This window comes from Polypterus senegalus, chromosome 9, assembly GCF_016835505.1.
Source record: "Polypterus senegalus isolate Bchr_013 chromosome 9, ASM1683550v1, whole genome shotgun sequence".
In the NCBI taxonomy this organism is placed as follows: domain Eukaryota; kingdom Metazoa; phylum Chordata; class Cladistia; order Polypteriformes; family Polypteridae; genus Polypterus; species Polypterus senegalus.
In genome coordinates, this window is record NC_053162.1 from 151,287,325 (window position 1) to 151,309,847 (window position 22,523).

The following is a 22,523-nucleotide window of genomic DNA, read 5'->3' on the forward strand; positions in this document are numbered from 1 at the left end:
GCGGTTGTACTTGAAAATAACTTGCTAGATAAATAAATGCACCACTAAGGTAGGCAACGGTAGCCTAAGAACCTCCGCTGCTATGTCCAAAGACACGACGAAGCCCACCTTTACCTCACGGTGACAGAAAACAGAGCCTAAATTGGTGATTACCCCTCCTGCTTAGCATAATGTATTCTTGGCCCCGCCCCTTGGCATCTCATTATCGCTGCCTGCTCTCTGTAGGTGAAGCAGCGCCGCCAGTCTAAAGCAGGTGTCCAACATGGCGAACGTGGGGAGCGGATCTCTCTCTACATCTCTCTTTTTACTCTTCGTTTCTGCAGCTTTTCCTCTGAAAGGTAGGGGCCAAATGAACAAGCAATCTGTCGGAATACATTGTGTGTGGCTTAGTCTGTGGTGCTCATCTATCTTGCGTCGACCAGCTAAGAGCAAGTGGAAAGAAGAAATACTGCTGGGGATGCGGAGCAGAGATTGTTAGAATATTTGCTATGAGGGGGAGTGAAGCCTCAGAAAATTAGTCCCTGCACCGAGATTACTCATCAGAGCAATCGGGGTGCAAGGATCTAACAGAAAGAAGAAAGAAAGGAGCGTCGACGTTACAGCGGAGAAGTTGGCAGTAACGCGTGATCCGCTTTTAACAACTTTCCTTGCGGAAGTTGTTGACAAATGTGCTGGAAAAAAGAAAAGGAAGTTCTGCTGCATCTTCTCCTTTCGTGTTTCTGTGTGGTGAAAAGTGAAGAGATTTAGGGAAAGAAGAAATAGTTAAAATGAAAGAAAAAGTACTTTGCACTTGTGAAGCAGGTGGACGAGTGTTTGCGCGCTCCGGTTTGTGCTGCCTTGGTCGCCAGCTCACGAGTGAACGAACTAGTTCAGAAATTTCCCCGTCACTAGCTTGGATTTATTATTTTTTTAAATGCTGCGGAATTGTAATCGTGGGAGCTGGGACTTTAGAATATGCTGCATTTTGCATGAAGTTAACATGCAAGGGATTGCTTGGTTGTTTCGGTTTCTTATAATTATGTTAACACGTTGTAGCTTGCAAAGGAGTAAACACATTGCAAAACATGTTTTATCCGGTCTACTGTACACTGAAACAGAATTATATCTGACTAGGCATCTAAATATTTGTGGATTGGCGATCCGTATTTTTAAAGAGAGAAATGTGAGAATTTGGAGCAAGGATGCTGTTATTATGACACCCCCCTCTTATCGACTGTGATTTGGCGGGCAGAAAGTCAGGCTTTTAAATCCCTCACAAATGTGTAACCGCAGCGCAGTGGGGTGGAGGTTTAGAAAATCCTTATGGGTTCTATTTTTTCCTCCCTCTGTGTGTAAGCTTATATTTACTTAATTAAAGGGTAGTGGTTTACGAGGATCCGGGATCGGGCGCATTGCAGCTGCCGGCTTGTGTGTATGCGCATAAACATGTGTTTCAATGCATTTTTGGATATGATCATCTAGTTATTTTGCGATGCAGAGGAAATGTGAACACGTTATGTGTATGCGACGATGTGGCGACTGGCCACAACGCTGCAAATCTAGCGCGGGACCGTTGGAGCATCTGATTGTTTTGGCGACTGGGAGGAATATCTTGTTTATGCAAACGTTAACTGGCATTTCGGATTTCGTGGGTGTTTTGCTGTATTCCATAAGTTTCTGCCGGGCAGTTATTAATTTATATAGTAATTTGTTTTCGGGGAAGGAGTTGGGTACGTGCGTGATATGAGTTATAGTTCTAAAAACGGCTCATTAGTCAGGCTTTGAGAAGCGAGTAGTCCTTGCCAACTGCTCATGAACTGTTTGTCATCTTTGTGTTATTTATAGTATTATATTTCTTATCTTGATCGTTGCAGCTCATTAGTAGAAATTGCATGCGGATCCCTTTTAGTTTGACTACCATGTTAACGTCAGATTCGTTGGAGACTATTTGCCTTAAAATCGTAATTTTTGTTTCCCACTAACTTGTTAACGGCGCGCATCCTTCCCTTAAACAATCGGCAGCTGTGCTCTGAGTCGTGGTTTTGTTCTTCTCCCTGCCGCCAGTGAGCCAATGTGATTGTGCTGGAGTTCTTTGAAAGTAGCAGGTTTAGGAATGAAGAGGGCAGTGTTTACTTTGAATAAGAAAGAGAATCAAGTGAACGCATTTTTGAGCCCCGCTAGCCGCGTTCGTTTACATTTCGGATGCTTTTAAATTATGTTTTCCGAGCCGCGACACAAGATTTTAAGTTAGAGTGATTATGCTATTTGAATGCAAATAAGCAGTAGAACTTCTGTTAAAAGATATAAAGTTAAGGTATCAACAAGTGTGCAGCATCTTTGTATAGGATCATTTCGCACATGCGTTCGCCTCGATGTGATTGGTAAGGGGGCGACTATGTAAGCACTCTTTACTGCCAATCCACACAGTGGTTCCCGATGTCGTATATTTTCTACGCATTTGAGAAATATCGCACAGAACTGGCAATCGGTTTGTGATTAACACCCCCTCCACTCCAATGTAGTGCGTTCCGAAAAGAATAGGGATCGAGTACCGCCGCCTGTTGCTGGATCGCTGTAACTTATAAAAGAGTGGGGGGCTCGCTCTTTATTTGACTTAAAAGGAGGGCTGCGCAGAATGTTTTACTGCAAGGATGCGCATTCGTTAAAAAGAAAAAAACAGGATTTGTTTAGTGCTGCTCTGTGTAACCGCGCTTGCCACGCGATCAAGGATGACGTACTGCAACGGTGTGTTTAGGTGCACAGTGTCGATTTTTAATTTCAATGTGTAGGGGCTGTTCTCTCTAGAAGAGCAGAGCTGTATCGTCGTCCAATCTAGATCACTCGCATATATCACTTCGTTCTCGCAGTAAACAACGACATGTGTTGCCTCTATGTACAATATTTCCAGTCATCTTTTTGTGTCTCTCTCCTTCCTCCATTGCTTATTTGGATTCCCTATGATTTCCAATCCCTAGTGTTGACGTACACAATCTATTCCGCTAACATTTCCGTTATCATTCACATTTCAGGTTTAATGGCTATTACAGCACACATCAGCTATCGTGTTTACTGTTCATCATTTTTGTGCCTTGTATCCCATTTGTTTTATGTTAATTTCGCCGACTGTATTCGTGATGTTATCCCGTAATATATATGAACGTACGCAGGTCTGATGAATAATTGGATATCAATCTTCATCATTCTTTATCGTCTTACTTTCAGATTCGATCTAATTCGAGATCACTATAATGGATCCCCAGAAGCTTCGCAAAGCACGAACACACATTAGGATCGCTTCACGACAACGTAAAGCGCTGCTTTAACAAATCATTTTCTTTCTCCGCTTTGCTCGCTTTAATAGCATACTTCTATATCCATGTGTATTTTAGTAATGTCCTACTACCGTGCTAAGTGGAAACAATCATAGGCATGGTTTCCAGTTCCATTAGCTGATGTGAGTGATGTGCGGCATGTCATCTTGAATGTAAAGATGCTTTTTCATTCTAGCAGACTTGTTGAATTGAGGGAAGAGGAGTCATTTGTTAGCATTGCCCCCAATAAATCTTTTGAAGAAAATGGTAAACTGCCCAATCATTTCACCTCACAGTTTAGGCATTTCTGCCAGTTTCCATTTCCTTTTTAGTTTTTTAGGCAAGTCTTTCCAGTTTTCATTTTCCTAACAGATTACAGGGTAAGGGTTCCAACAGTGCCAAGCAGTTGTAAACCTTATAATTTATTTATTTACTTTTAGCTCTTATTAATGAACTGTCAGACCTTTATATTTGTTTAAAAATGCATTCTGCATTTTTTAAATTTTATGTTCTGCTTGGTGAGATAAGCTTTGTATTAAGGAATAAAAAGACCTGATTAATTTGCTTCAAGCATATTCAGCTTGCAGTAGAAGCCGTCTTAAGACACGATAAATAGAATATGAGACTTCCGTCTCATCCCACAGACAAGGGGTGGTGGGGGTGGTGAAGGTTTTCTAATTACTTTGTCTGCCTCTTGCCAACATTTACCCTTTGCTCACCTGTGGCTTTTGTTTTTTTCCCCAACAGTGGATGTTGTAAAAAAATGAATTAAACAAAAAGAATTAAAAAAAAAAAAAAAAGCAGTCACTGCAAGACGAGTAAGTGATTTCTCTCACACATTAGCTTTCCGTTTCTGTCTGCTTATCAGTAATCCTCTCATTGCGAATGTAAACAGTGAAGGCCCTGCTGACCTTTCTGGTATAGCATTTTGCCACAGATTTGACTGTATTTGTAAACAGCTATAATCCAGACGCTGAGTCTGTCTCATTCATTAGGTTTGATTGTGAGCGAAGCATTGGTGCAGCAGTGGGTGACACCAGAGTATCTCGTCCATGCACATTTGGCAGTTGCACCTCATATTAAATCTTTCCACCTGTCCCTGCTCCCACTTCCTGAGTTAAAAAAAAATCAGAGAAATATTTTCAGCTCTAACCATCACAACATCTTTCTAAGGTATCGCAATGAATGGTTCAGTGCTGATAAAAAGTTGTGCTGTGTATTGCATCTGCACAGAAAAACTTCAGAAAGATGAATGGAGACGCGTGCAAAGATGGGCTAAATTAACTCACATTGGTGGCTTGTCACTTTATTGGCACCATAGTTTGAAGAAAAAAAACATTAATTAATTTATTCCATGTATCAATGATGGGGACATCGGCAAAGGTAAAGGACTAAGACGTTGGGTGAGTGCAGAGCAGCAGGCCCTTTGAAAGGCTGGCAAGTGTTAGGTGGTGGTTGATTTTTTTTTTTCTTTATTAAATATATTTCTAATGCTAAATTCACTCGGTGTTCCACACATTCTATTAGTTATTGATTGTATGTGCTTTGAATATCTTGTCATGTATTTATTTTTTTTTCCCCTCCACTTTCAAGTCAAAGCAATAAATGGTTAAATTTTTAAGAGAATTTTTTGTCTTTATAATCTCCAGCTTGTGACATTGTACACACATTCATTCTCTGCTTAAACAAAGATAAAAAGAAAGACAAGTAAAAGTAGAGATTTTTTACTTGGTAAAACCTGGTGTACCAGAACTACCAGAAGGTGGCAGGGGATTGGTCCAGTAACCTTGCGTGGCACTTTATTTTAGTCATTGGTTCAGATTTCTCCTTGTCCATTTGATTGTGTTTTAATTTGCTTTGAATTAAACCTGTGGCAAAAATTAAAAAGGGTGCAGAAAATTAATGATTGAATGAATGCTAAATACTCATTTGTCTCATTTTGGTGAATTGTTCTGCCTGCTCTTTAACATGTGCAATATTTTAGGGGAGTTTAAGCTGTATTGAGGCGGGAATTAAGTTGATAATGGTTCTGCCTCTCGGAGCCGATTGAAATCGTTAGCAATATTTTTATACTTCATATATAATCTTTATATAATGTGTTGTACTATTTGTTTCAATGTAACAAGGTGCTGGGTTGAGTAATGTAGAGCAGTTACTTGTAACAGGCAGCATCTTGTTCAAGAACAAGGGCTTCATCTCTCCTGCTGCTTTAGACCTACATGTGGAGGTCTATTCGCAATTTGTGCCTCTGAATCCCCATCAGCCCTGAGCTTTAAATCCTGATTTAAAAACCTGTCTCTTATCAATAAAGTCCTTCCTGCTTCCATTTAATCCAGGACACTTAATTTACACCTTGTACCTTGCCCCTTTAATGTGCTGCCTTGTTGACTTTACTGTTTCGCCTGTGATCATGTTAATCTCCTGAATGTTCATTTTCGTTGATTAAATAAACTTCTGTGTGAAGATGACAATTGCTTTGTGGAGTGTTTTACTATAGTGCACACTATGAAATGTTCTGTATAGTTAAGATTGTTTTATGGCCTTTCAGTGGGTTTAGCATTGCCACTTAAAGCTTGGACCCTTGTGCTGTTTAGGCGCTTGTGTAGACTTGGAATGCGTTCCATCTATTCTCACAGATGCTTTCACTGCTTTCAAAGTTATAAATTGAGCTGTCAGAATTACTGTCTTTAAATATTGAATGACTTCTGAGATGCTACTGACATACCTTCCAGGGCCTGTTTTTGCTTTGTCCCTTTTGCCTTGAGCTTCAGCTTTGTGCGGCCATGCCTAGGTCTGCACAGATGCTGAACTTGATATAGAAGAACAATGGATGTTACCCTGTTTTCATGATATCTAAATTACCAGAAATCTGATTTTTATCTTGAATGTTTTCCTTTAAGAGTCTTCAAGTTGCAATTCTAAATTGGACCATTGATATTTATTTTTGTTAATCTCGGTTCTGAGTTGAGCAATGCACTCCCGTAGTGGTTAGTTCTACTGCCTATCAGCTTCATAGTCCAGCATTCAAATAGCAGGAATGTTGAGCACTGTTGCTTACCCCCAGTTGGCAAGTTTGATTCCTATCTTGCATCCAGTGTTGATCATATAAACTCCAACTTCTTGTGTCATGCTTCATGTGATCTACTTCAAAGATGATTGTTTGCCGTTTTCTGTTTGGTGGTACTTGAATCAAACAAATCCATAAATTCAAGCCTCAGAAGTTCACAAATGACAAGCACTTGAATGCTGCAGTATTTTTTTTAGAGTAAGAGTGAATATAATTTGATGTAGATCTCCAGAGTTTTTGGTCTCATGTCCAGGCGCCACTCAGATTTTCATCAGCATTCACTGTTTATCCCCATTTTGTAGTGAAGTCTTGGTCATCTCACTTTCCCAGGCAAGCCGTTTGTATATATTGTCATATACAGAAAAAACATACTGTACATTTATTTATGAATACATATAATCTGAAATGGTGTATTCCTTCAGTGAAAACTGATCTCACTCTGACCAACCAAAGCATTGAACATAAAAATGAGTGACTTAGTTTGGAAAACGAAAATAATGTTTCTATAGCTTGTGGCTATATCACTGTACCACTGTTGTAACTGGTTAAAAAAACTCCATAATGAAATAAAGAAAAAAGCCATACTAATACTGTTGTCTTTATAGTGGTTAGTGTTGTTCTCTGATTCATGGATCCACAGTCTTTGGTTCAGACCTAGTTTAAGTGTTCTGTTTAGGTCAAGTTTTCCTCCCACACCTCAGATACTTTCAGGTTTGATTCATTCATAATACAGTAGAAATTAGGTCACATGTAAGAATTTGAGTGTGAGAACCCAGAGATGGACTGGCACCTCATCCAGGGTTGGATTCTGCATGGCACTGGGTCAGCCCACACTAAAGCATTAATTTGGATTAAGCAGGTTTTAATATTTTACTTCATAGATGACTGACACATTAACTGTTCATTTTGGCACATCTGTATATTATTTATGTTTGTGCATTATATGTGCTTATGTTTTAATAGTGTGCCTTATTTCTGTTACTGTACGTAGCTTTCACCTCAACAGCCTGGTCTCTATTTATGTCTCAATCTATGTAGTTTTTTTTGCATGTACCCTGTAAGCGATGTTTGTATGTATCAATTATCAATGGCATTTTCTCATATATATATTTAACCACCTGTCAGTGTGTGTACTTATTTTGAACTTGTGTAGATAGTCACAGCAAGCTTCATTCTCAACACTTTATTTATACACATGGTCATATATTAATAGTAATAGTAACGGCGCCTTTGTTGAGGCATTGAGTTTTATCCCATGAGAAGAATGAATATGCAGATTAGGTGTTCTCAGGTTTATAACTGTCTAACTACATGATAACTATAATTACTATGATTGACGTTTCAAAGTTATTCAGAAAAGAAAAATTGTATTTTAAGCAGGTGTTTTGTTCCAGGCAAACACAGGGCATTATTTAAACAGTTTTAAAGAAGGCAATTAAACGTTTTAAAAAGTTGCAGTGTCTTCCCTGTTCATATTCAGTGCTTCAATGTCCAGAAACCACCTAGCATTTTATATATCTTTATCAACCACAGTATATTGGTAATCAAGTACCGTCATTTTATAGATTTGCTCAATGATAATATGAAATATGAACTGAATGTCCAGAAATTTACCTTACTAAATGTTATACTATATGTACAATATTCTGTTGTTAAAACACCATATTCCTGCATTTTTCTAGCCCTTCTTTACTGTCATCATTAAACTACGATGTGTTCGTAGTTCCCCATCAAGAGCTCTTTTCTAAGTCTTCCTTAATGTTTAAACTAGTAGATTGAATTGCAGATAGCAGGACAAGTCTAGAGCCAACAAATATCCACAGCCAATATATAAAACTGACAAAGCTAAGCTAAGTTTAGCAGCACGACACTGTGATTGGGTCCGTGGTTAGCCAAAGCTCATCTTGTGTTTTGTTTTCCTTAAACCATTCCCCAATTGCTTGACGCAGTGTATTTTAACTGATTTTTTTTCTTTTTAAATCAAGTAAATTGATTATGGTGACACAAATACTATAGGTTCAAAAATATCATGCAAAGATGCAAATAAATAGTTGAAGACTGTCTGCTGATTATACTGGATGTAATATAGTACCTTATAATCATAACTATTCGTGAACCAGTCAGCATACTTTAACACACATTCATTATAGAGATGTACTGTATATGCATTTGAAATATTTTGCTGCCCCCCTTTTCCAGTAAGAGTGCTCAGTTAGGCTCCGGAAAGCATCCTATTCTGTGTTGTATGAGTATTGTTGTTTGTGTTTTAAACTTTTGTGATTTTGATAGTTCATTTTGTTAAGCCTTTTCAAACTTCAGACTTTAATCTTGGAACTTTTGCTTTGAATCCCTAAGCTGATGGGAAAACTGCTGAAGGTTTTTGTTGCTTGTTCATTTTGGCACGCTTGACTAGCTTTTGCTTTTCTGAAGTGGTTACCCTTGCTAACATTGGACATTTGTGCAGTCCAAATGGTGACTTTCTAATTTTATACTCCTCTTGTTGTGCATTTTTTTTTCTTTTCTTTTTTTCCACTACTCTGTGTGTGTTGCTGTAAGAACAAATTTTGATTCCTAAAACAAAGCTCCCTCAATGTACTTCTGATTTGTGTATGCTTCCCACACTTTCTTTTAAACTGAGGATTTCAATCTCTTTTTACTAGATAAAGGAAGCTCCCCGAGGTATGAACCTGAGTGATGACAGCAATGGCTCGGGACCAGGCAGCATCATTTTGTTACAAAAGCATCAATAATCTCGTAAGGCGATGTCAGAAATATGCAGTTAAAATTGGTGGTGGTTGTGAAATAGACTTCTAACCTTTTGAGAAATAATGGATAACTGACACATTCACTTTACCTTCTTGTTCTTCTCTCTTGTATTGCACCCTTTTGTGTAATCTCACCCCTTCTGTTTGACATCTCTTTTGCATGTGCACGGTGTCCATTGAGATGGTGCCATGTTTGTTTTTGGTGGATTAGCTTTGAAACTTCTTAGCCTTGCACACTTGCCTGAGTGTATCTGGCACCTGGTCTTTGGTTTGCAGTTCCCTATTCTTTCCTACGTACAGTATTGTTTTGTGACAACTCACTTCTGGGCTAACAAGAAGCTGATGAAAAGTGCAGTTTCAAAAAACAACGAACAGCACAAAGATGCAATATACTAAAAAATGAAGTAGCATTTTAATAGCCGCAGAGTTCAGTTTTGGATTTTTGGAGGACAGAGCAGCATCCTAACGTGGCAACAACTGATGCAAGGCACAAATCTGTCCCAAAGAAGATCTGGAGACACTAAGATTCCATTATCTACTCCGTCTCACCAAAAAGTAAATTTTGAAGAAAACTGTGGTTTCACATTTAATGTTCAGAAAGGTCATCCATCCATCCATTATCCAACCCGCTACATCCTAACACAGGGTCATGAGGGTCTGCTGGAGCCAATCCCAGCCAACACCGGGCGCAAGGAAGGAACAAATCCTGGACAGGGTGCCAGCCCACTGCAGGGCACACACACACATACACCCACACCAAGGACAATTTAGGATCGCCAATGCACCTAACCTGCATGTCTTTAGACTGTGGGAGGAAACCGGAGTACCCAGAGGAAACTCACACAGACACGGGGAGAACATGCAAACTCCTTGCAGTTAGGACCAGGGAAGCGAACCCAGGTCTCCTTACTGCGAGGCAGCAGCGCTACTACTGCGCCACCGTTTCACCCTCAGAAAGGTCAATGCAATTTTATTGCCAGTATATGACAGTGGCAGAATAGCACAGATGGCAGCATGTCTGACTTCACGCCAGTGGCACTGTGGTTTTTATTTCTGCCTGCATCATTTGTTTTTTTCTTTTTTTTTTTACTTTCATCTTTGTTTTATATACATAAATATTTTCACAAGGATAATTATCAATGTTTCCTCCCACAGTCCATAGACATGCAGGTCAGGTGCATTGGCGATCCTAAATTGTCCCTAGTGTGTGCTTGGGGTGTGTGTGTGTGTGTTCCCTGCAGTGGGCTAACGCCCTGCCCTGGGTTTGTTTCCTGCCTTGCGCCCTGTGTTGGCTTGGATTGGCTCCAGAAGACCCTCATGACCCTGTAGTTAGGATATAGCAGGTTGGATAATGGATGGATGGATGGATGGATGGATAATTATCAATGCTCTATCAGAGATATAACAGATATTTTTGCACTGATAAATGATTTTTATCATAGAAGAAATATTTTCTCACATTGTTTTGAAAATGTAGAAAATTTGACTCCATTTTCTGTCCATCTCTTATAAAATAAATGCACTTCTTAATATATGTTGTTATTGTTAAAATTATATTTTTTGTCTTTCTTAGAATTTTTCATCACCATCTTCTACGTTTTTGTATTTTAAACTAATTATATTACCAGGTTCCCTTAAGTAATCTGAACGTGCCTGTTTCTATCCATTCTGCCTTATTCTTTATTAGTTTACATGTCTCACTTGCTCTTTTGCACAGTTATGTGTCTGGGAATTTAACATTATCACTTCAGGTCATAAGTATATTAGTATTCCATAAATTTCTCTGTTCATATATGGACTGTCATGGTAACTATTTCATCTATTGACTTAGGAAAAGTTAAGTTTGGCAGAGTGCAAACCTGAAATGCTGCTAGTACTTTACCATACCATTTTCTAAGCCCACATAGCAGGGTCATGGGTGGTTGGAGCCCATCTCTGCAAGTTCAGGGCAACATTCCATCTCAGGAGAACACACTCACACACCCACAAGAGCCATTTTACTAATGCCAATCCACCTAACCTGCTTCTCTTTTAACTGTTGAGAGAACATGCAAACTCAACAAAATAAGGAAAAGGACCGCAAACCCAGGTGTCCTTACTTACTTCAAAGCAGCGGTGCTACCAGTAATTAAATATAACTGTTAATTTGATCATGGGCATATATTTCTTGGAATAAAGGGTACAAAAGTGGTCCAGAAGTCAAGAGCACCATTAAAGGCATCCCGTAGTTTAGTCTGTCCTTATCATATACGTTTCTTGGGTAGGTTCTACCCCATTACAATAAATTATTCTGTGTGGGTTATAGAAATATAGACAATAATAGACATGGTGTCCCAACAAGTAGTGTAGGTCTTGCTGCTCTCAGATGAAACTGTGCGAGTTGCACACTCTATGGATTGTGCTTGTTCTTATACTGTAGTTATGTGTATTTGATGAGTGGGAGGGAGCAAAAGATGATTTTTTAAGATTGTGATTAAAAATTAGCCCATTGTGGGCATGAATGTTTTTGCCTAGTAATAGGGAGGAACCAGCGTTTAGATAGGCACTAGTGTATCTTTTAAAAAGGATGAATCAAGCAATAATATGTTTTAACAATTAGATTTTGCCAATATTTAACTGTTTTACACTGCCATAATAAGTAATTTATTCTCAATAAAATCAATACAATTTTGATGATAATGCACCAGACAGACAGACTGGCTTTGTACAGAATGTAACAAAAGTGTTCTGGCTGAGGGAGCGAAAGCCTATGGCAGCAGCATTACACATATATTTTATAAGTGTTTTACACTGCCATAAAAAGTATAATTTATTGGAATTCTCAATAAAATCATTACAGTTACTATTGATGATGATGAATCAGACAGACAGACCTACTGGCTTTGTACAGAATGTAATAAATGTTTTCTGGCCATCTTAATACAGTTTGGGTTGAGGGGTAGCCAAAGCATACCTTGGCATCAACAGACACAGGGCAGAAAACAGCCGTGAATGGGGATCCAGTCCATCTTGTACCTGACCAGTTTAAAGTTAACTCCACATAAATTTGACTGGTGACGGAAAATCAAACCCACAATGCTGTATCATTTAGGCAGCAGTGCTAACCATCACTCCATTTAGTATTCCTCTACAACAGGGGTTCTTAACCAGATATCTGTGGATTTCAGGGGGTCCATTTAATCTTAAGTCTACAGCACAAAGTGTACAAAAATTGAACTGAATACTTTTTGAATCCACTATGTATACTGTAAATACAATTCAGGTAAATGCTGCTTTATACTGTTTTGTGTGTTAGTCTGGTCACTTTTTTGTTTTTTTAAGAGGCTGAGAAGGGCCGTTTTTTTATACAATCAATTTTGTAACAATGCATTTTGAAGTTGTCTGCTTGTTTTGCAAATGGTTTTTGCCACAATAGTAGTTGTGTTGAATAAAGGGCTGATTTAAATACATGCTTACTTTGCATTTATTTAATTATTTCATAAATCATTAAGGATGGAATTGAAGCTGCGAAATTAGATAGAGCACAAAACCCACGATTCTGTAAATTCAGCACATTGCTAATAGTAATAAATAGGCTTAATAGAAGATTAAGTATGGAGCATTTTGCTAAGTATTCGCTTTGAAGTGTCCAGTGTGTATGGGGCTTTTCTTGGCAATCACAGCATCTAATACATCTCACATAAAACACGGATGACAGATCAGGTAATTGGGGCTGAAAGTTTTCCTGATGGATTAGGCCATGCATATTTGAGCTAAGCCGTAGTGCTCATTAATGGGGACCTAAAAACCTATACAAATAAGTTTGACTCCCCTTATAGCTTTCACTTATAAATTTGTGCTCCTACTCAGAGAAGATGATCATAGAAGGCTAATAATAATGATATTGTAGAGGGGCAAAAAGTTGTATGCTTTCATAAATGGCAAAAACGGTCTAAATTCATTTAGTATAGCTGGTGTCTTTTCATAACTGGAGTTTTTGGTTAACAGTGTTGACAAGATGAAAAGCGATGTGAAGCAAACATTCATTAAAATCTCTCAGCAGAGAGCACTCTGGTAGCCCAGAGGAGTTAGATTATGGTCAGTGTCTAATGTCTCTGTCCATCCGTTCATTCTTTTGAGGAATATTTGATAAAAGAAGACCATGATGCAGACGTGATCTTGCTTTTAATTTACAGGTAGAATTTAGGTATGTTGTATTTTTTGACTCATGATCTACATTTATAAGCACACCTATTCAAACCACCCACCTGTAAATTGGAAAAGATGTAATATACATGGCATAGCATTTTCAAACTCTTATGAACTGATATAACGTATTAGCAGCTAGAGTCTATGGTGGCAGCACCGGATATCATTATTATAAAATGTGAATATGTAGCATTTATCTATGTATTACGCAAAGTGTATTGCATACAAAAGTACATATGACACAGTCTCATGTCATAATTAAATGTTAAGATTATTTGTTTTTCTATTAAAATACAAGATTATTGGTCAGAAGTCTCTTCTGGCAAAATTGGGCCTAAGGCAGGAATTAACCGTGAGCAAAGTTTCCACCCATCAAAGGGCAAATCCATTCTGGGCCAGTGTTAGAGTTGCCAATTACCAGTCTGTCAGTCAGCTTTATTTCTTCTAACATCATAAATCATTTACAAAGCAAATTATAATGCAAGATAAAATGAATCCCATGTGCTTAAAAGTTGATTCTAGTTTAAGTGCAGCTCCCATTTTCTGATCTTATGCCCTAGATTTTATGTAGCAATGAGATCTGGCCTTTGTATCCTTCTTTTATTTGCCTAATCCTGCTGTGATTCTTTTGCTTTCTTGCTTTATTTCTTTAGTGTTGTCTCTTTTCCTATGTGATCATGGCTTCTTACTGTATTTCTTGAGCACAGCTTTCTGTTTTATTGAAAATATTAAGTAAAAGCTGTGTCTCCCATTTCATGAACTTGCTTATTCCATTCCACTTTCAGGAAACAGACACATTCCTGAGAGCACTGAATGAAAGGAAGACTGAAACCCTGGATGAGATTGTCAACCCCTGCAGCGTCCCCTTAAACAGTGCACATGTACCCAATTTATACCAGGACAGTTTAGAGTTGCCATTCGACAGAACATGCACCCGTGTGATGCTGAAGAAAAAATTTGTGTATTCATAGAGAACACAAGAAGAATGTGTCCAGATCCATTGTGGCACCATTTTTTTTAGTAAATCTAATAAATATACAGATTTATATAGTTTGTGAATGTGTATGTAATGCACATACTGCATACAATGTCTACTAATAATAGATTCTAAAATTAAAAGTGGTTTACTGAATATATTTGTTTCCTTTTTTTTTTTTTTTTTAATGCATAATTCTTTTTAATTATTGTTCCCCAAACTGTCTTTTCTAAAAAAAAAAACAATTAACCTCCTTAGCTTTATGTTTACCTCTGGAAAAAGAGCCAAATACATTGACTTTTTTTCAACAGGAAAAAAAGTTATGTGTTACAAACATTTTAATACTAAAATATCTACATAAATACAGTTGGAAAGGTTGTGTTTGGTGTTCACTGTTGTACTGATGCAGATTCAGTACACGTCGTGTGATGTGTTTTGAAAAATATCACCAACACATAGCTCGATTTTTTTTTTGCACTTGGGACAGTAGAAGTATGTTTCTTTGTGCACTATATTTACAGTTGCTTGTACGTGACAGGGTTGATCTGTACAATTGATTGCGCCCCTTGTGTTATTGTACGCTACCACAGCATAAGGCTTGGTGACTTCCACATTTCCCCTGACTTGATAATTGCTGCATTCTGAAGACTGCTTAGAGGGTTAACATCTTTCTTGTCCTTCTACATGATCACAGTCATTCTTCCATTTTTCCACGAAGCTACTTACACCATGGTGAACCTTTAGGTGACTGCATTCACCGGGCTCACCTTGGCGGTTTGGTTGTAGAGTGCTGTGAGAATCAGTTTCACTATCTTTGTCAATGTCTAATGATCACATTGTCGTCATTATCACTAATGCTTCATTTTCAGTTTGTTCTAAAACAAGTTTTATAACTTTTCGTTTATATACGAAATGAGTTGCAGAATGTGTGAAAATTCATGATGTTATTTCATCCACAAGATGGCAGCAGAGAGTTATTGAGAGTTATTGGAGAGTTATTCGGACTTAGCATCCATATATTAATAAAAAAAAAAGAGATTAGTCTGAGAAGGATTTGGGAATAACCGTATTTACACAAAAGTCCAAGCCCAAGAGTTTCCTGGGTTAACGAGAAGGAGGTTATGGTTAGTATTAAATCCAGACCTTGTAAATCACCTTGGATAAAGATATGTGCAAGATTTGTAATGGGAATATGTTAGTAGGCTAAATTTTTAAAGCAGTGTGGCCAAGTGGTTAAGACATTAGACTTTAAACCTGAAGGTCATTGCTTTATTTCCCGTCTGTGTCACTGAATTATTTGCTTAGGCTCTCTCTGTTTAATGATGTATATCAGTGTGAAAGTGAAAAATACACTTAGAACCATAACAGGCACTTTACTGCCATATACACAGACTACAGTAAAATTTCTACATTCTTGTTTGACCAAAAAGTCACAGACAGTCATGGTGCAAAGTAGTAAAACAAATCTGAAAACAGTTTCACTAGTGAAAGAGCCAAAAGTATAAGCCTAAGATAGTGTGCAAGTAAAAGCTAATGTCCCTCATGAAATATTGTCCCTTTGGCAATATGTTTGTAATTACTGGTAAGGGTGCCAAAGGAGATGATGGGATAAGTCCTACAGCCTGGTGTGTTGTGCCTTCTAGCACATTGTGGTTCAAAGATCTGATAGTTAAAGTTATGCCAAGACAAATGCATTTAGTCATGGTGACCTTTAACTTTGTCATCATCCTTTTGTTCTGCTACTGTCTCGAGTCAGACTACAATGTAAATGCTTGGCACATAAGTGAATTGTATTAATAGAACTAACCTGCTAAAATCTTTGTGAGAGCAAAGAATACAATTTTTTGATGTCATGAAGAAACTTAGAACATGGCTTTTGGATCTACAGGTTTCTCCTGCTATAGCCAAGATCAGAGTTCATGACTACACGATTAAGAATAAATAAATCGGCAATGAGACCTACCCAAGAGAAAAACTGGTCAACATATGCAGTGTCTGAGTCAAAAGTGGAACGTTTTGGCTGATATGAGCACAGTTGTACTTGGAGAAAAGCTAATGTTTTATTCCACAGTAGTAGCCTAATGAATTGTGGTGGTAGTGCCATTGCTGGAGGATGATTTCTACGGAAATACTTGGATGACTCAACATTACTGAAGAAATCATGTGTTCAACTTTGTATATGAACATTCTTCAGGAGAGTAATTGGCCATCTGTCCATGAACTAAAGCTGAAGTGCACATAAACCTCACAGAAAGAGAGAGGTTAGGAGCACACGCCGATCCAGCGCGTTGCCGCACCCGCCACATGACAAACCAACTCGGGATCCCAGATTAGGGCCCGAGTGCAGCCATGCAGTGGGTGACACCTCAGCACCACACTACTTCAGATGGAATGGAACAGTTTGAGGTTTTTTTTATAGCGGCTGGATTGTCAGTTCTGCCACCAATCCCCAGGAGGGCCTAGATGCAGGGCTGGATGCAGATTAACATCATACCCAGGACGGAGCTGATCAGAAATCCACTATCCTGTCGTCTTTTAATTTATAATTTTTATTTAATTTAATTTTTAGTTTAATTTACCTAATCAAAGTCTAGATCTAAATGCTACCTGAAATGGAAATTTGAAAACTAGAAAACTCACAGGTGAGTTAATGTGATTTTTCAAATAGGATTAGGTCCCTGCTCTTCCACAATAATTTGAAAGCCTGATCAGTAACTACAGGATCCATCCATTTTTAAATCTTCATTTGTGGCTTTGTCACCCCAAAGTCTTGCAGTTTGATAAAGCAGAACGAACCTTACACCATCACATAGTATACCTATATACACAACGGTTATGTTCAGTCTCTGCAGATCAATTTAACATTGCTTGTGAACGTAATCTGCACATCTTTGGAAACACAGAGCATCTTTTGAGAAAGCACAATGCTAGCAGACAACTAATAATACCTTTTTGCAGGTATTGTTAAAGGACAGAAGGGGTCAATTACTTTTCCACATTTGATAACTTTACTGATAAATATCAAAATCATATGTTGTTTGTTAATTTAAGATCTCTTTCTTCCAATATTGTTGTTTTATTAATGATCTAACAGCATTCAGTGTCTGCAACATTTACAGTTATACAGCCAGTTCTTTGAGGCAAATATTTTTTGCAAGGCGGCACAGAGTACACATGGAGTGTTCCAGGTATCTAGTTAAATACATGCTGGCCTAATGACTTACAAAACCATTTCTCAAAAACGTTGAAGTCGTAAGTTGGATGTAATTAAGATGCCTTCTCCACAGCTAAGGATGCTACAGACGGGATGCTCTGATGATGTCTTCATTTCAACTGACAAAGGCTCATTATTACAACTTGTAACAGACTTGCATGTGTACATAATCTCATTTATGTTCTGTATTCACTGTTTGTGTATGGTCCTTCCAATTTTCGTAGACATATGCTGTCAGGTTCTTCATCTACTTTAACAGTTCACAGCCTTTTATAGATAGGACTATTTAAATTAAACATAATGGTCATTCTGTTCTACAGTGTTTCAGATAAGAAGGACAAGTTTCAAGGTAAGGCAGCTATACTTGCTAATCATGGCACCATAGTAACATGTCTGCTAATTTGCACATGCAAGTAAGAATAACTGTACTCTGTGCACACTGACAGTAATGACCCTGTAAATGTTGTAAATCCTATAATAATATCCCCTTCCAGTTCTGATCACGACTATATACCTAGTCTTGCTGGCATAGGAATTGACCTCTCAGAACTCAGAAATGAAGAAGCAGGTTAATAAAATGGATGGGTGAACATAAAAATGAAGCTGGCAGTAGCTGTGTATAATAATACAGTTCCAGCTGATGAGCCCTACTCTTCCTTTAGATTGTAGTTTCTTTAGTAAGGTGTACACACATCCTTGCAACCTTTGTTGTCTGGCATTTGCTGTGAATATTTATTTCTCCATTCTCCAATGTTTTTTGTATTGTCTGCAGGAAAGTGGCAGCTGATATCCCCTAAATAATATTGTTGCTGCAGTATATGGGAAGTGCATCAGGAATCAGGAAGTGCAGAGTGGCACTGTGTGTTTTTCAGGTTAAAATCTGACCCTGGTCTAAGGCTTAGCTGAAGTTACACAATCCCTTACTCTTTATTACACTCTTTCGGGTTGTGTGTGTTGTGCTTTTTTTTCAAATTGTATGAAATATGCATTGATCTAATGATTCTGAAAGTCCACTAAAAGTGTGATTGAAAACTTCTATGTGATTGTACTTTTAATTTATAAGAAAAATGGTAATCAATCCTTCCATCCTTATATCCATTTACCTAATGGGATTTTTCTCATGGCAGTGATGCAGGGAGTGACATTAGGAATTGATCTCTAAATGGGATACTCGGACACCCTTTCTAAACCAATTTGTTATTATTTCTGTATATTTTTGTCCATCTTCACCCAGGGTGACTTTAATTTTTTACTTTTTTTATTAAATTCGAATGCAGGAAGATTAAGTGGCTACCAAAGTCGCACAGTTAATGGTGGGGATTGCTTTTGCCAATTACTCTGCCCATTTGAGGATTTATGATTTCTTTGGATTGGGGAGGGGAGGAAGTATCTGAAGAAAGACCACATAAGTATGGGCAGAATATGTAATTTCCATTGAGGCAGTGATCAATATCTGAATCAAAAATAGGTGCCAATGTTTGTCACTGTATCACTGTGCAAATGAGGCAATTTCAGGAAACTGAATTCCATTTATTTTGAGGTTGCTTCCCCTTCAATAGTAGATCATAAGTTTTAAAAAATGTACAGAGGTATGATACAGTATGTGGTAAGTGACACCTTAGGGTTTAAGGCTCCGAAGACCGTTGAAGACCCAAATTCTCTGGAGAGCTCTTGCAGTATAATGTTCAATAAGGAAAAGCATCTGAATCCCTTGTGTGCTGGGCTCCAGCTAAAATTCATTGTAACACTGGCATCAGTCTGTGGTATTAATTGGGCAGTTTATAAAATTTATATGTACAACAGTTTTTAAATTCTAACCTAAAAGGTAGGGATTAGTTAGGATGAAATGGCTTATATCTGATAATAGTTTACTGCGTGCTGTGAGTACAAATGTGGAGTGATCATCTGCTTCTTCAACAAAAGAAGAAAAATATAAATAAAATACAAACACACACAAAAAACTCTGCACAAGTTTTGCCATATGTACTGGATAGCTTTTGAACCACATCATCTGTTCTGAGGGTTACCATTCCTAGTTTCATCTCTGGCTTGTTGAGCTAAACATAATGCAAAGTACGGTACAGAGATTTATTCTTGTATTTACTTTTTTTTTAGGTTTGTTTGAAGTATACACTTATTCCCAACGTCTTACTGTTGGTGCTGCCTACAGTTAAAGCATCTGTTCCATTTGCCACTTTTGGGTATTTCTATGTGATAAAAAAACAAAACAAAAGGAAAAAAAATCCTTTGATGATACAGAAATATGTTGTGATAGATTTGTGACGCCTGTTACATTATACCTGTAGTACTGTTTCATTTTGAAGATGAGCATTGCTGAATGTCTCAGGTGCTTGTAAAAAGAATAAATGAAATTTGAAAACAAATTAAAGAATAGCTATTTTTTTATAAAGGTGGTGAAACTGAAGTTGTCATTATGATGTGTGTTTGTAACATAGTGTATGAATATCACATACTGCATATAATCACTTAAAATTACTTATGCACTGATGGAGCATTGATGCCTGTAAGATATGAGGATCAATTAATTGTGTATATTATATGATTGACCCGTGTGTGTGTGTGTGTGTGTATGTCTGTATATATAAGTACAGTATATATGTGTATACAGTATGTGTGTGTGTATGTATATAAATATATATATATACTAATAAAAGGCAAAGCCCTCACTGACTCACTCATCACTAATTCTCCAACTTTCCATGTAGGTAGAAGGCTGAAATTTGGAAGGCTCATTCCTTACAGGTTACTTACAAAAGTTAAGCAGGTTTCATTTTTGAAATTCTATGCATAACAGTAATAACTGAATCCTACTTACGTACATATATACGTCCATAGCCTGCAGCTCGATCACCGTGTGAGGCGGAGTTGCGTCCCCCATCCCCACGCCTCCCACGTAATTGGCTGCCTGCCCATATAAGGCCGTCCGTCGCTCCGGTCTCTTCATTCCCTTCCTTGCTTCGCTACGGTATTCATGTCTCCCTGCTGATAACTGCAGCCTTTTTATTTAATCCATGGCTTCTCCGCTGTTTTATTGTGCTGATAACTGCAGCCTTTTTATTTAATTCACGGCCTCTCCGCTATTTTATTGTTCGTTTATTATGCTTATAGTTATTGTGTAGGTATTTTAGACTTAGTTTACATTGTTCAGGTACCCATTTCTTTTACCGTTCCAACAGTACCCCCATTAACATGTCTATCGAGGTGATCACCATCGATCAAAGAACTGTCACTTTCCGAGTGGTTTTCATGCCCGGAGACACCGCCTGCCTTTTACATTCTCTATGTTACATATTGCACGACCATATCAGGCTCAATCTTGATATACGGAGGAACATTGTGTCTTATGTATTCAATGACTGGGACAGGTTCAAGGTGTGGACTGATGACAGTACAGGAGATAATTATACTACACAGGAGCACTATAAGAGTGAAATGCTTAAGCCCTTCGCCTATGCTTCTGCTAAATACTCACAGGCAAATCCACAAGTTCATAGAGACGCTGCCACTAAATACTCGCAGGCAAATCCACATGTTCATAGACACGCTTGTGCTAAATATTCGCATGCAAATCCACAAGTTAATACTGGGAATGCCCGTTAAACATCTTAGAGTAGCGATTTGGATAGTGAACACTTGTTATCTTTACAACGTTTGACAAACACGGAATGTAACTTGAAACACAACACGTCCTCCAAATTCGAACCTGATTGAAAGAAATAATGATAATCAATCATGTTACGTTATTTTTAAAATGTTTCCTTTTCTTTTTCATAACTTCTTTAACACACTACTTCAATGCTGCGAAGCATGGGTATTTTGCTAGTATATATATAGTGACAGGGGGCAATTTTGTCCCCTTGAACCCTCAGACAATGCGTCAGACACCAGGTAAAAGTCCAAATAATTAATTTGTTTATACAATAAAGTGCACAAAGCACCTTCACCTCCAGTATACCTTCAATAAATCACAATAATAATCCATACAATAATCCTCCATACCTCCCAGCATCACAGTCACCCTTCCTCCCAACTCGGCTCAGTCTGCTGGGGTTTCCCATAGTCCTTTTATACTTCATAACCCAGAAGTATTTCTTCTCCGGGACATCTTCTTTCCTCAATTGTCCCGGAAGTACTGCGAACTTCTGTCCTCGTGACCCTGAAGTACTTCTGGGTTGACGTCCCCTTAATATCCCCCAGGATCTTGGTGAGCTCCCCCTAGCGGTACCCAACAGGGCTGAGGATATGAACTCCATGTTCCATGCTGCCCTGCGGGAATCTGAGAAGCCATTTCCATCCAGGGGAGCTGCCATCTAGCGTTCCGGGGGATGTAGTGCCCTAAAAAAACTGTTTCCTTCCTTCCTTACTTCCAATGTGCTTGAACATTCTGGGTGATTTTGTGACTTCTCTCATTGTGTTATGTATCATAGTTTGTTTGCGGTACTGATTTATTTGCGTGAATCTGAGAGATATGGGGTGGGGCCCTCCTCACACACACGCCAGCCTTGGGGCGTATCTTACCTCTTACCAAATGAGAGAACTACTTAACATTTAAATTGGGTTTTTTACTATAATTTGCTTGAACATTCCAGTTGATTTTGCGACTTCTCATCGTGCTAAGAATCATAGTGCGCTTGCAGGAGAGATATATTTGCACTAATCCGAGACAAGGCTGCTGGCTGAAGCGTGACGTCAGGAGTAGGGAGCCGGATGGGGCCCTTCTCACTATCCTGTTTCATTACAATGTGGGTGGAGTCATGTGAGATGGCTAGTGAGATATATATATATATATATATATATATATATATATATATATATATATATATAATCCAATTTCTGTCTATCTATCTGTATGTCTGTCTGCTTTTCACGAGAGAACTACTTAATGGATTTAGATCAGATTGTTTTCTATAATTTGCTTAAACTTTGATTTTGCGACTGCTCTCATTGTGCTAATTACCACAGTTTGCTTGCGGTACTGATTTATTTGTACGAATCTGAGAGA

At 38.2% G+C, this 22,523-nt stretch overlaps 1 protein-coding gene across 5 annotated transcripts in view; it reads left to right on the top strand.

Annotated features, from left to right (window-relative positions):
* The first annotated feature begins 202 nt into the window (after positions 1–202).
* cadm1a (cell adhesion molecule 1a) overlaps positions 203–22,523 on the top strand; it is a 1,086,691-nt gene continuing 1,064,370 nt past the window's right edge. For 2 of the 5 annotated variants that reach the window (XM_039764035.1, XM_039764036.1), the window contains exon 1: positions 203–338. In XM_039764035.1, coding sequence (XP_039619969.1) covers positions 263–338 — 76 coding nt within the window. In that variant the 5' untranslated portion in view covers positions 203–262. Of the gene's footprint in view, positions 339–9,017; positions 9,112–14,095; positions 14,443–22,523 lie in introns of those variants that run through there. The other 3 variants (XM_039764033.1, XM_039764034.1, XR_005634984.1) reach the window with 2 other exon arrangements.